General features: G+C 47.2%; 1 protein-coding gene across 2 annotated transcripts in view; it reads right to left on the bottom strand.

The window, feature by feature from the left end:
• Positions 1-15,279, bottom strand: part of STK32B (serine/threonine kinase 32B) — a gene marked incomplete at its 3' end in the record, with an annotated part of 355,734 nt that overhangs the window by 26,278 nt on the left and 314,177 nt on the right. For both annotated transcript variants that reach the window (XM_082629843.1, XM_082629842.1), the window contains one exon: positions 5,191-5,294. In XM_082629843.1, the coding sequence (XP_082485969.1) occupies positions 5,191-5,294 (104 nt within the window). The remainder of the gene's footprint in view (positions 1-5,190; positions 5,295-15,279) is intronic.

The following is a 15,279-nucleotide window of genomic DNA, read 5'->3' on the forward strand; positions in this document are numbered from 1 at the left end:
TTGGATTCCTTTTATTTCCTTTTCTTCTCTGATTGCTGTGGCTAAAACTTCCAAAACTATGTTGAATAAGAGTGGTGAGAGTGGGCAACCTTGTCTTGTTCCTGATCTTAGTGGAAATGGTTTCAGTTTTTCACCATTGAGGACGATGTTGGCTGTGGGTTTGTCATATATGGCCTTTATTATGTTGAGGAAAGTTCCCTCTATGCCTACTTTCTGCAGGGTTTTTATCATAAATGGGTGTTGAATGTTGTCGAAAGCTTTCTCTGCATCTATTGAGATGATCATATGGTTTTTCTCCTTCAATTTGTTAATATGGTGTATCACGTTGATTGATTTGCATATATTGAAGAATCCTTGCGTTCCTGGAATAAACCCCACTTGATCATGGTGTATGATCCATTTAATGTGCTGTTGGATTCTGTTTGCTAGTATTTTGTTGAGGATCTGTGCATCTATGTTCATCAGTGATATTGGCCTGTAGTTTTCATCCCTCTACTTTCTACAGGTTCATTTGTCGTTGTTATCCCCCTAACTTTTTTTTTTTTTTGGTATGCAGGCCTCTCACTGTTGTGGCCTCTCCCGTTGCAGAGCACAGGCTCCGGACGTGCAGGCTAAGCGGCCATGGCTCATGGGCCCAGCCGCTCCATGGCATGTGGGTTATTCCCGGACCAGGGCATGAACCCGTGTCCCCTGCATTGGCAGGCGGACTCTCAACCACTGTGCCACCAGGGAAGCCCATCCATCTGTTATTTAGTCAGCAAATATTGTGTCCCCAAGGTATACCAACCTCTGCTCTAGGGGCTGGGGAATACATTAGTAAATAAACAACAGAAAAATCCCCACCTCATGGAGTTTACATTCTAGTTTGGGGAAATAGACGATCCAAATACGTAAAATAGATATTACATGGTGTTACGTGTCTTAGAGAAAAAGGAGGGCCTGAGGTGTTTGTGGGTGGGGAGAGGAAGGGAGTTGCAACTTTATTTTTAAAAATTTTATTAGAGTATAATTGATTTACAACGTTGTGTTAGTTTCAGGTGTACAGCAAAGTGAATCAGTTATACATATACATATATCCACTCTTTTTTAAGATTCTTTCCCTGTATAGGTCATTACAGAGTATTGAGTAGAGTTCCCTGTGCTATGCAGTAAGTCCTTATTAGTTATCTATTTTATATAGTAGTGTGTATATGTCAATCACAATCTTCCAATTTATCCCTCAGTAATTCAGACAGAGAAAGACAAATATCATATGATATCACTTAGATGTGGAATCTAAAAAAAGGGTACAGATGAACTTATCTACAAAACTGAAATAGAGTCACAGATGTAGAAGATGTTTGGTTACCAGAATCTCCTTTAGTCCCCTTGATTACTCTATGGCAGTGGTTCTCAACCGGGGCTAATCTGTCCCTCCAGGGGACATATGGCAATGTTTGGGGACATTTTCGTTGTCCTTCCTGGGTGGGGGCAAAGTTCTGTTGGCATCTAGTGGGTAGAGGCCGGGGATGCAGCTAAACATCCTACAGTGCCCTGGGCAGCCCCCATCACAAAGCAGTACCCAGTCCCAAGCAAACGTAGAGCTGAGGCTGAGGAACCCTGTGCTTTGCAGCCACTGTTCACCCCATCTGATAGACAAGAAAGAGGCTCATCCCCAGACATTCAGAAACTGTTCAACAAAGCTGGGATTTGATCCCCAAAACATGTGATTCCAAAGCCCAGACTCTCGCTTGACCACCATGCTGTCGCTTCCATGGACAGCACCACACTGCCTACAGAGTGAAGCCGGTGCCTCCAGCTGACCTCAGGTTCCTTTCTAGACAGCCCCCAGACTGTCCTTCTGACTGCTGGTCAGTCTAAGATGTTTGCTGTGTCAGCCTCAGCTGTGCTTCCCGGTCTCTGCTCACACGGTTTCCCAACCAACTCATATATGATCCCCCTTAGCACTTCCTCCCTCAGAAATTCTTCCCTGCTCCTCTAAGAAGAAGTCATCAGCACTGTCTCTGCAGCTACCTGTCTCAGAATCATCACCACGTGCACATTTATGTAGCAGTCAGCATCCCTCCTGTGTGCTGGACACTGCGTGTGCTCCACCTACATTTTCTCCTGGAATCCCCACGGTGACCTCGCAGGCCAGCCTCATCATCCCCATTTCATGAAGGAGGATGCCAGGGCTCAGATGAGTTAAGTGACTAAGGTGGAATCACAGCATCAAGGCACACGGGGTGTGGATGGGAGCCCGGACCTCTGCCCACCGGGCCCGGGACCTCCCCACTAACAGTCAGCAGCCACATGTGACTCAGCTCCTCTCCCAGGGCCTGTCTCCACCTTGAGAGGTGCTAAGTTGGAAAGGATGCAGACCTGCCAGCAGGCCCCCCGCATGGGAATCAGAGAGACCAGGGGAGGGGAGCTGACATTGACCGAGTATTGACCCTTTATCAGTCACAGAGCTGGGTAATTTGCATCGTCAGAATCACTTAATATTCCCAGCCACCCTGTTGGGTAGGTGTTGAGCACAGTTGTCTCAGGGACTGTGACCACACCCCCTGTGGATCCTGAGGGAATCAAGGAACAGGGGGGTGATCACCTATCACAGTTATTAATAATAACTGAGCATTTGGTCTGTCTAGCCTTGGTTAAGATCACAGACAAGGTGCCTGGTAGAGCTAGGGTTTGAACCTGTGAATTCTTCTAAGATCCTCTTTCTGTGTTACGAGGAGGGCTTTAAAAAAATGAAACGTTCTTTCTGGATATAAGACCCCTGTGCATGCGGAGGAAAACCAGTGGACAGGTGGGTGACACTGCCAGGGAAACCATCAAGGAGCCTGGTAGGTGGGGAAACAGGGGCTGGGCTAAGACCTTTAAGTCCCTTCTCTGGGTCAGTGGATGAGAAACCTCCCTCTCCTCTCTGTCCCCATGGGGTTCTCTTCAGGGGGTGTGGTCACAGTCCCTGAGACAACTGTGCTCAAAAGGGAACTCTCCAGGTGGTGCTTTCTTGAGTCTTTTTTTTTTTTTTTTTTTTACTTAGCAGGTCTCAGGGTGAGAACTGAGATTCTTGTTTGGGCTCATAGGAAAGTTGGGTACAAGGTACTCCCCTCGTCTGGGCTACATGATCCAAGCAGGCTCACAGAATTCTCTGCATTGAAATTTCAAGCCCACTGATGACAATCCTCTCCTCTGCTCTCATGATGGAGCATTTTGGGAGAGATGCCTCTTCCTGCTCTAAGACTGGAGCATGCCTGGGTCCCTGGCTAACGTAACATATTAATACCTTCAATCTCCCACCTTTCATTTCTAACGCTTTCCAACTCTATGATCTTAGAATATGTGTTAGAAAATTCCCGTAATGACTTTCATCTTTTGGAGGTAAGGAGCCCCCTGGATCCTGAGGGAATCAAGGAACAGGGGGGTGATCACCTATCAGGGATGCTGTCACTGACATGATGGAGGAATTTCAATGAGGAAGGATAACTTCTAAATTCACATAGTCCATGGAAAAATATGAGTGTTTTTCAGTATGGCTTTTGGACTAAATGTGATCGTTTCCAGGATTAAAAAAACAGAATAAACGATTTGCATAAACCCATTGTGTTTCAAGTCAAAGATGAACAGACCAAGATATCTGGGAGAGAGAGTCACACTAACCCATAGCAGGCATTCTTGTTCACTCTGTCCCCACGCTAAAGGCCCGATCCCACCATGTGACCCTCCCTCTTCTATTAAAAGTGGCATTTGGATCCCTAAGCAGAAAACCCAGATACACTGAAAATGAAACGTTTTATTTTGAAGCCCTTGGGACTTTTTGCCAAGTCATCATCTCTGACTGTTCTGACTTGTATTCTGGCAGAGAATATACTTTCTGCTGGCAAATGACCAAGGATGCTTAGGTCGACTGCTTGCCAAGGTCATTTGTAGGATTGATTCCGTGATAAACATCATCTGGTGATGTCTGTGCTCTCTGGTTCATACAAATATCATGGGGACCCTCATGTCCCCTCTTGGAGCACGTATCTTAAAGAACCAGTACACGACAAAGGAACCAACCAGGGAGATGGGGAGAGATGAATTGTTTTCATTCAGTGCCCAAGAAAACTCACAAGTTCATATACATATTTTTTGCATTCTAACAACATCATGTACTGTAGTATGTTTTTGAGGAATTCAGGGGAAATCACTGAGATCAAGAGAGACCCCAGGTGCTTGAACCACAGCGGGATAACTAATAACACTCACATAGCTTGGATGGTTTTCACACAGCTGCTATCATTCATTCCTTCATTCATTCCCACCAGTTATTACTGTGCACTGGGGGCTCCTGCCCTCGAGGGGCACCGTCTACCCGCCTTAATATGCATATATGCAGATGACCGTGAGACAATGTTAAAGCAGCATCCAGTGGGAGGAACTGACTCTCTACGATGTGCGCTGGGTGCTGGAGCTATAAGGTGGGTAATATGCAAACTGAGTGTCCCAGTCTAGGGGTGCATCGATCCCAGGATAACTTCAGCACCACAGAATAGACTGAAAGGATGTTACTATCCCCATTGCATGAAAGGGAATGGTCCTGAGAGGTTAAATGGCGTCATTTTCAAATGATACTTGTGTAAAAAAAAAAAAAGCCTCGAAATTCATTTGTCATAATTCTTTCTGCTAAAATAAAACTGAGTTATTAGTTGCCAAATAGGTCCATTAGTCATCTTCAGCTTTTAAATTTAAAAGAAATAAAACAAAAATACATACTGAATGCCCCATTTTTATAGGACGCTGAGCTAAGTATTCGGGGAAGGTTGGAACTAAAATAACAACAACAAAAAACCAAGCTGGAAAGTTGGGCACGGGTGCATCATGTTGTGGGTTGAAAGAGGACAGCATTTGAAATGATGACACCAAGATGCTTTGGGTGTTTGAGCTGCCACGGATCAGGTGCTGAGCTCCACACAAGACCCTCCCCACTCTGGACATCCCTGTCCCCGTGAGTAGAATGAGGGGCTGGACCAGAAGCTTGTTAAGATCTTTCTAATGCTCAGGACCTTGGAGTTGGCACACAGGCAATCAGGGCTGACACCCAGGGCTGCTTGCCGACATGGTGCACGTCCAGCGGCAGGGCCATTCCACCCCACCCAAGCCTGGTAGAAGCCGAGCCCCCCACTTCCACAGCCTTCACGTTCACCACACAGGTGCACATCTTACCCAGCCCCGCAGCAGCTCATAGGCCGTGACACCCAGGGACCACCAGTCAACGGGGTAGGAGTACCCAGGGCCTCCGTCCACATACACCTGGAACACTTCCGGGGCTGCCAAAGACAGGACAAAAGAACATTACTGCGCATCTCACTTTACACTCATTGCCTCTTACAGAGAGGACACGGGGCCAGGAACCCAGCTTTTTGGATGGCAAAGCCAGTACTCCATCTGCTATGCCACGTGGTTTCTGCCCTCTGTAAGTCACGAGATGGCTAGAGAACAAGGTGCAGGCATCACAGGAAACACCAGTGTGACACCTGGGACAGAATACAAATGGGGCAACCCAAGTGTGCTGTGGAGGGCGTTCTGTCGGGGAGGGTCAGGGAAAGTCTGGGGAGGAGGAGAGTTTGTTGGAGCATGAATCACAGTCACAGCCCGGGGATTAAAGTCTGAGTTAAGAAGAAGAAACTGCACCCCCAAGGGGCTAAGAACCTTGCTAAATGTCATTCTGTTCTGGCACCAACACCAGGTCAGGTGTCCCAACAACTAGGATGCTTAGAGCCCTTTGTGCCTGGTGCCTGTCTCAGGTACAGTTTTATTTTAGCATAGGTGGGATCGAATATGAAATATCCAGGATAAGTAAATGCACAGGGACAGAAGGCAGATCGTGTGTTGCCAGGGGCCGGGAGGGAGGATGGGGAGCAACTGCCCACTGGGTTTCCTCTGCGGTGATGAATGTTCTGGAACTAGACAGAGGTGGTGGTTACACAACATTGTGAATGTACTAAATGTCACTCTGTTTGAAAACAGTTCATTTTACGTTATGTGAATTTCACCTCAATAAATAGACAAGTGGAGGGTGGAGGCCCGTGATGGATGCGACCCCCAACTCATCAGGCCAGGAGTGCATCTCCAGCTCTAATCGCTCATATTGGCTTCCAGGAACGTCTTGGGAAATGTGGATCATTTCTAGCAAATTAATTTGTAGATGTAATTCCATTTTACAGGCGTCAGAGCAGCCAAACTCTCTCGCAGGGAACCAGGACATGCTGTGTTTAAAGACATCTCGACTCAATTTTCAGACTGTCATTCAGACGGCGTGGGATGGGGGAGGGCCAGATGAGGCAGATGAGGGCAGACATGGATGCTCGAATCTGGGCTCTGGATTGGCAGCTGGACCATTGAACCTGACCGGCAGCCAGATCCCAGCTGCCCTCTAGAGACCCTCTCCATTTACTTTGTATTTTATAGCACTTTCACCCGAGGGCTCTACTTTCCTCTTCACAACAACCCTCAGGGCCATGTTATCATCTGACACATTTTACCGAAGAGGTTCAGAGAGGGACAGCGGTGCACAGGAAGTTACACAGCAGGGAAGTTCAGAGCTGAGGTGCGCCTTATACACAGGTCGAGCCCCAGTTTGAAATAAGGTTCATATCAACATTTGAGTACAGAAACATAGTCTACGTTGGGGAAGATGTGATTGGGAGTTTGAGGAAATGTCCCTTTGGGTAATTTGAGCTTCCCAAAGGAAGCAACATGGTGTGATGGGAAACAGGAAGAAGGTCAGTGGGGCTGGAGCTGAATTAACAAGTTCGATTTGCCTCAGTTTTGTAAAACATGAACAAGAATAAACAGTGTATTCATAGGGTTCTTATGAGGATTAAGGAACAACGCAGGCTGAGAGCTAAGCCTGATGTCTGGCTGGTCTATTGTGAGTGTTCTGGGAATCTTGGGCATGGTTTTTATTACTAGAATTGTCATTCAGACCTCCTCTTCCGATCATGCTCAGCCTCGCCACGGTCCAGTCAGCCTGGGAAGCGTGTTAAACTTCATCCTCCTGAACCTCATGACCTATCAGTCTACAGACCCGCTCAGTTTGGCATTTCCAGCATCTTTCTGTCCGCCCCTTCCTATCGATCCTAGATCAACCTGAATGCAAAGGTGGCAATCATACCTGTTCATTAAACATCTAGTGAGAAAATATTTGATTTCCTAGCAGCTCCAGGCACTGAGCTGTGCTATTCTGCATCCCACTGGGAACCTGAGGCTGAGCTCCAACCCAGAGGGGCTTCCTTCCCTGCACCCCAATCTGTGTACGTATCCTTCTTCCCTCCATGCTGAGGGTTCCAGGAGAGAAGGAGCCACATCGTGCTGGTCTGTGCACGTGTAGATGTAATTCTACAGAACCAGGGCCTTGACAGCTGCTGGCCCAGCCCATGTGCTCAGACAGTGAGGGAGGCAGGGACACACCCAGGAGTGCAGGCGAGGCTGCGTGCCCAGGTGTCCCCATAAATCCTTGTGGTGCCTGGCAGCCCCATGCCCATCTGGAATTCAGGGTAGAAGCAGCAGCTGACCAATTCTGTCCTGGCTGTTGTGACCAACCAAGTGACAAACATCTGCAGCCTGTGACCCCACTCCCAGAGAAGGTGACAGTCTCTCCTCCCTTGCACAGTTGGGGCTGATAGAACATAAACAACCTTTATGTCACAATCCATATGCCACCAAAACGGCCGCTTTAGTGGCCTGGATCAGTGCTTAGAGGCGAGGGCATCATATAGGATTAGAGCTTGAAGGACAGGTACAAGACACATACCTGTCACCATCATTTCAGGTATGAATGAATGAGTATGGAAACTACAGTTTGCCAGGTATTTTGTTAAGGATTTTACACGTACTACTTCTCTTCATCCTCCCAACTGCCCAATAAAACAAGCCTACAATGATCTCCATGTTCCAGATGAGGAGGCAGAGACATGAAGGGGTGTAGTTGGGTGAACAGTGTCCCCAAAAGATATGTCCAAGTACCTGTGAACGGGGCCGTATTTGGAAATAGGGACTTTGCAGATGTAATTAATACAGACGTCAGTATAAAGCCATCCTGGATTCAGGGTGGACCCTTCCTAGATTCAATGGCTGATGCCTTTCTAAGAGAAAGAAGAGGTATATTTGAGAGAAAGAAAAAGCCGTGGGAGGAGGCAGAGACTGGAGGGATGCGGCCACAAGCCAAGGAAGCCCTGGAGCCCCCGGAAGCTGGAAGAGCAAGGAAGGAGCCTCTCCCATACCTCCGAGGGAGCACGGCTCTACAGACACCTTGATATTGAACTACTGGCTTCCAGAACTGTGAGTGAATGAATTTCTGTTGCTCCAAGCCACCACAATTGTGGGACTTTGTTGTGCAGCCCTAGGAAACTAGTAAGAGGGGCTGGGAACTTGCTCCAGGTCATCCAGCTGGGATGGCAGAGCTGGGATTAGCCTCTCTCGGTATCTGATTCCAAAGTCCTTTCTCCTATACTGAGGTGACTTCCATGGGTGATGCACTTACCTGAGGACGGGTCCTGATGAAAGCTGCTACCTTCCTTCCCTCTGTCCCAGAGACTGGCACTCAGCCAAGTACATGGTAGGCACTTAATCAACACATGTCAATTTCACCCTGGTGCCATACAGCTGGTCCAGCACATTGCTTGACTGCTTCAGAAGTAGAGACAGCTCACAGCCTAGGAGTGTCAGCATGGCAGAGGTGCAGGGTCCCTTGGAAAACATCTTGTCATCGTCCCCTCTGTGTTAGAATTGGCCACCGGGCTTGAGGGGCGAGAGTGGTTTGCCTCGGCCACAACTCACCAACTCAGGGCTCAAGTCAGAACTCCTGGTCCTGACTTCCAGTTTCAGGGAGTTCCCATTATTGGAACAGTTAAATTCAGCCACCAATGCCGGATGACTCTCCCTCCTCAGCTCCTGTATCCCCTTCCTCCTCTTCGCCAACACATGGCCCTTGTTCAGATCCCCATTCCTTCCTCCTGGTCTCCTGCACTAGCTTCTCAACCCGTCCTCTGACTTCCAGAGTCTCCTCCTCCAGTCCTTCTTTGCTTCTGCGGGAGTTAGCTTTCTGATATGCAACTCAGACCACGGCAGTACCCTGCCTCAAGGTCTTCCTATCACGATGGCTGTTTCACAATCTGTATTCACAGGAATGCCACCAGCCATGTTAGGCTCATAGATTTTGGAGGAGAAAGGATTCTGAGGTCAAACGTGTCTGGGAAATGACGAGGTTCAATTGCGTTCTTTCTTGTAGACTTCTTAGCGCCTTTAATGACTCAATAGCAAGCATGGTTTGGAAATTTATTAGACTTGATCCTGGAATCTTTTTGATTTTTCAGTGGAACAGTACAAAGCACTAGGGCTGGAAACCCATGTGGCCTAGAGGGTGGTTTAAATTCTGTAGCCCCTCAGCTCCTACCTGTAGATCTTCTAAGCTGTATTATGGCCCAGGGGTTGCCCATGGCCACCTTGGGCTCCAGCTGCACATGCTGCTTGCCATTCCTAGAACATCCTGTCTGTCTATCTGTCTCTTTTTCTCTCCCCTAGTCCACCAGGTTCTCTCACAAAGGGTGCAGCTTCAGAGTTACCACTTCTAGGAACTGAATATGTACCATTCTGCAGGCTTCTTTACATCTGTCATGTATTCCTCAAAATACATCTCTGCTATTATTATTTTCTTATCATTCCCTTCCCTCCAGACTAGATTAGAGCTTCCTCTTTATCCCCACCTTCCCTAGGCATCTCTTGATTTTTTCATTCTGGCTGCATTTTTGCTTATTTATCTGCTTCTTGCTAGACTTTAAGCTCCCTGAAGGCAGGGACGGTCATGTTCTGGCTCCCCAAGTCTTGCCTGGCATGAAGAAGACACCTGGGCAGGGTTTGTTGACTGACTAAATAAATGAATGATCGTATGAAAAAAAAGCAAACAACACCAGTACAGCCCTCGCTATGTGCCAAGACCTGTTCTAAGTTCTTGGCACACTGCTAATAAAAATAGCTCATCTGGGCTTCCCTGGTGGCACAGTGGTTGAGAGTCCGCCTGCCGATGTAGGGGACACGGGCTCGTGCCCTGGTCCGGGAAGATCCCACATGCTGCGGAGCGGCTGGGCCCGTGAGCCATGGCAGCTGAGCCTGTGCTCCGCAATGGGAGAGGCCACAACAGTGAGAGGCCCGCGTACTGCAAAAAAAAAAAAAAAAAAAAAAAAAAAAAAGCTCATCTTTCTGGAGCATCTGTCATGCACCAAACTTTGTTTTAAGAGTTTAGCAGGTATTAACTTATTTAATCCTCACAATGATGTGGAATTTGGCTAGCTGCAGCTGAGTCTCACCGAGGAAAGGACCAGGATGTTCTGGGCTGATGCTGGCAAGGCTAGGACTGGGGGTTCCCTGGAGCAGAGTGAGTGATGAAGGAACCCTGAAGGGGGAGCCCAGGACAGCAAACGACAAACCAAGCAGATAGCTGAAGTTGGCTATGGTCTCGCCCAGAAAGGATGTCCAGGGTCCAAGGTCTGGGGACACCTGCAGGGGTGATGGATACATGAAATTCCCCAAGGTCTTCCAGAAAGAAAAACAACTAAAACTTCTTGCAATGCCCTGGTGCGGTAAGGGCCAACCCTGAATCTATTTTAAGCCATTGAAAATGCCCACTGTAACCATCATCATCATGCACAAAACAGTCATGCAGAGCTTTCTAGGGCACAAACATTCCTTCATAATTACCCCCACCCATGCTCAAAGCACCCTAAGCCCCAGATGAAGAAACAGACGCACAGAGAGGTAATGGGGCAAGTTCAGGGCCGTGGAGACAGCAAGTGGAAGAGCGTGGACTGGAAGGCTGCTTTTACCACTTTCAAGGGGCGCTCAATACAGCTGTTCCATTATTATCATGAGCAGTGGTTTTCTTTACAACACCAAGAACTGCATTATTATTATTATTTTCTTTTGCGGTACGCGGGCCTCTCACTGTCGCGGCCTCTCCTGTTGCGGAGCACAGGCTCTGGACGCGCAGGCTCAGCGGCCATGGCTCATGGGCCCAGCCACTCTGCGGCATGTGGGATCTTCCCGGACTGGGGCATGAACCCGTGTCCCCTGCATCGGCAGGCGGGCTCTCAACCACTGCGCCACCAGGGAAGCCCAAGAACTGCAGTATTAATGTGGCCATTTGTTGAGCATCTACCATGTGCTAGAAGTTCTTCAAGTTTCTTTACATATATTATTTACTCCTCAGGAAAGCTAACATTTATGGAACACTTTCTACTGTTTCACATGCACTATCTCACTTTATCCTCAGAAGGAACTTGAGAGGCGAGTACTATCATGAGCTCCCTCTGAGGAAGCCAGGCTTGGAGAGGTCACACAGCTACCGTGGCTCTGAGCCTCCTTTGAACCCAGGCCTCCCCCATTCTCTGGGGTCATCCAGAATGACGACCAGACCTTGCCCTGTCTCCTTCAAATTCCAGACATTACACCATCATTATGTATATGCTGAAAATGAAGTATCATAAAACAGATATACATATACACACAATATATATACTTTATACGTTTTATACGCCAAAATCTCTCCATGGTCAATTAAATCTGTGAATTCAATTGGAACGAAAATCAAGAGTATTTACGAAGGTCCGGGTATTCTAAAAGGTTTCAACATAGTCCAAAAGAAAAAAAAAATGTGGTTCGCCATTAACATGCACATTAATAAAAGTGGCTGTTGAATCACATTCCCCAGCAACACCTGTTTCCTTCCCTGCTGCATCCCCAGGATCTTTCACGGTGTGCATGCATGTTGCACACTCCATGGCTAGTTGTGAGCCCACGAATGAATACACTGGGGGGAAATCGGGCTGCACGGAAGCTGCTTTCCCAGCATGGCCCAGTGGTGTGGATAGATCAGCCCCACTTCCCACTAACCTTTTCTACCAGTAGCTGAGCAGTTCTGTCAGGGCAGGTTTTAAATGGAAAGTGAGTCTGGATTCCAAGGGACATCAGAGAATTGGCCTTCCAGAAAAGCAAGAACATGGGGTGTCGTCTGAAAGAGATCACCCCTGAGGCAATGTAAATATGCATGTGGTGGGCTTTGCCCCCTATCCTCACCACACAGAGTTTACTTCCTCATTAGACTAAAAATATGGAGAAAAACCACAGAAGCCACCCAAGTTATAATTATTGGTCTGCTGCTTTAGCTCTATGAATATTCCTGAAGGCTTTGATTGCTGCAGTGGAGTGTGACAATGCTATTCAATGTCTAGCTTACAAGCTGACTGGCTTCCGGGATCGGTTTCTACAGGTAATTGCATCCTTCTGGACTGGGAACATAGAATTACCGCATTTCAGCCTAGAGGGGACCTTCAAGGTAATTTCCTTCCTCCCCTACATTTTGTAGGTGAGGAAGCCAAAGCCTATTGGAGGAGTTCCATGGCTTCCAGCCCAGCTGGGACCAGAGCCCAGTTCTCCTGTCCACTGAGCCTTTCTGTGGCTCACACATCCCGGCTGGCAGGATGTGCCAGATCTGGACACCTCCACCTAGAAGCCCCACAGGCATGGCATATTCAATCTGTCCAAGCCAAACTCTCCCTCTCCAACTGCCCTTTCGTCTGGGTTCTCAGTCTCTGTCGATGGGCTGCTCAGTTGTGCAAGTCAGAAACGTGGGAGTCTCATGGGCCCTGCCCCTCCTCCAGCCTATGTTTTGGATCATGTGATTAATTCTCAAGACTCATCATTTTTCCCTTCCAGAATCTTCCTCTCTTCTCTGGCCCTTTTTCACTTCTGCTTGGAATCAAGACAGCTCCAGACCCCAGCCTGGGGCCCTTTAATCCCACTACACTTACTCTTCAAACACCTTTCTAAGTCAGTAGAATCAGTGGAACAGAGAGACGGAAGGTGTGAGTGTAGTGATTATTCAACCTGAACCTGAACCCCAGCTCCCAGGCTTACTGCCACAGTGGCCTCAGGCAAAATGCCTAACCTCTTATTTGTACCTTGGTTTTCCTCATCTGTAAAAAGGAATAACGTGTCTGTTACATCAAGTTATTGAGAAGAGAAAATGAAATTCTCTATGTATTTACTGAGCACAAAGTAAGTGCTCAATAAATGCGATCTAACATTGTTGTCATTGTATTATCATTCACATGTTCAAATCACTTAAGTAAAATCTTTCCAAATTTTTCTATTTACTGTAGAATAATGGTCAAACTCCTTAGCATGAAAAACTCCTAAAAATAGGTTCCAACCTCCTCATATTTTGGCCACTATCTTTATTATACCCATTGTGCCAACTTTAAAGAATAGGACACACTTTATGTTTAATCTTCTATGACTTGCCTGGTAATCTTTACCCTATTTTTTATACTCATGAACTCCTATTCATATTTCAAAACCCAGACCAAATTTTACACCTCCTGTGGAGTGTTCTTCAAGTCCCTTACTGTTTCTCAGTTCCCTTCTTTTCCCCTCTCTTGGCCAAGTACATCAGTGTTCTGGATTCTCACCAAACCCTTGTCGGTTCCTCCCTTGCAGCACTGATCATGCCATACTATAATTAAGGATATACATGTCCACCATTCTCACTGGACTGTGAGCTCTCTGAATAGGGGTATGACTAAGTCAGGGTCCAAATGTCAGGGATTAGCACAAAGCTATATGTGAGTCATTTAGAACAAGGACTGACACAGAGCAAGTTCCAAATAGATGTGAGCTAGTTATTATGATAATCAATTCATTATTGAACGGGAAATGAAATGCACACATAAATGAAAGACCAACTCACAAATGTACATGTTGTACATGTTCCCCAAGTGATTCAAGAGCTCCACCATCATTCTGTGATTAGAGTGTGTGGAAAAGCTGTAGAAAGCAGAGATGAGCAGGGTGCCTGGCCTCTGTCTGGATCCCTTGGGGGCAATTCATGTTTCTTTGGCTTTTTATCTTGGCAAATGAACTCAGATATTAACTTGAGAGGAAATGGATCTGCTGCATCAGTCTGATAACTTCTTTCTATCTGGTGATGTTAGTAGCATTGATAGTAACAGAAGGGTGGTTTCATTAAGGTATGTAAGACGCTGCTCAGGTGTGGACCAGTAGGACCTCACCTGTCTGCATGAGAAAAGGAACAGCAGGGAAAGTTTAACTGGCTGAGGAGCTCTGATGAGGTACAGAAATTAATGATGCACCACTACCAGAAAACTACTTCATGTTAAATGTGTCAGATTAAATTAGTAAATTAGAAAAAAAAAAGACCCTTGGAAAGTTTTCAGAGAGAATGATGGAAAATGCTAACTGAAAGCACAGGGTTAGAATCAAGTGCATTTTACACAGTTAATATGTGAAATGGGGGATAAACATCTAAACAGCATGTTAGGCTGATGGAAAAGTTCATTTAGATAAGTGCTACTCTCTCTCTCTCTCTTTTTTTTTTTTTTGTGGTACGCGGGCCTCCCACTGCTGTGGCTTCTCCCGTTGCAGAGCACAGGCTCCGGACGCGCAGGCTCAGCGGCCATGGCTCACGGGCCCAGCTGCTCCGCGGCATGTGGGATCTTCCCGGACTGGGACACGAACCCGTGTCCCCTGCATCGGCACGGCGGACTCTCAACCACTATGCCACCAGGGAAGCCCAGTGCTACTCTCTTAAAGGATTCCAAGATCCCTGTTTATCTAAGGTCCATAATGTTCATTAAAATTTCCCACTGTCAAAAGCTTTGGTGGGTACACAAGTACCACATGATCTTGCCCCGCCATGTCTCCAGGCTCACTCTCCTTGCCTACTTTGTTCAGCCCAATCTAGCTTCCTTATGGTTCTTCCGATGTGACAAGCTCCTTTTTGCCTCAGGGTCTAGGCAAAAAGCTGCTATCTCCTGCAGTGCTTTTCTACATGCTGTGCTAAACAACACTTACTCATCCTTTAGAACCTAGCTGGAAAGTCACTTCCTCAGCAAAGTTATCCTGACCCCTCCAATCTAATCATCTATCCCATCAGCATCTCTCCTTTTCCACCATAATCCTTATAAAGACCTCAAACAATTCTACTCTGTTTAAAATATAGGAGTTGGAGAGAGTGTCACTCCCAGCCTAACAGTGAGAAAAAGCTAGATCATCTGTGAAACCATAACTTGGGCTTCCCTGGTGGCACAGTGGTAGAGTCCGCCTGCCGATGCAGGGGACACGGGTTCGTGCCCCGGTCCGGGAATATCCCACATGCTGTGGAGCGGCTGGGCCCGTGAGCCATGGCCGCTGAGTCTGCGCGTCCAGAGCCTGTGCTCCGCAACGGGAGAGGCCACAGCA

This window comes from Mesoplodon mirus (genome assembly GCF_964341445.2).
Source record: "Mesoplodon mirus genome assembly, chromosome: 2".
NCBI classification, from domain to species: domain Eukaryota; kingdom Metazoa; phylum Chordata; class Mammalia; order Artiodactyla; family Ziphiidae; genus Mesoplodon; species Mesoplodon mirus.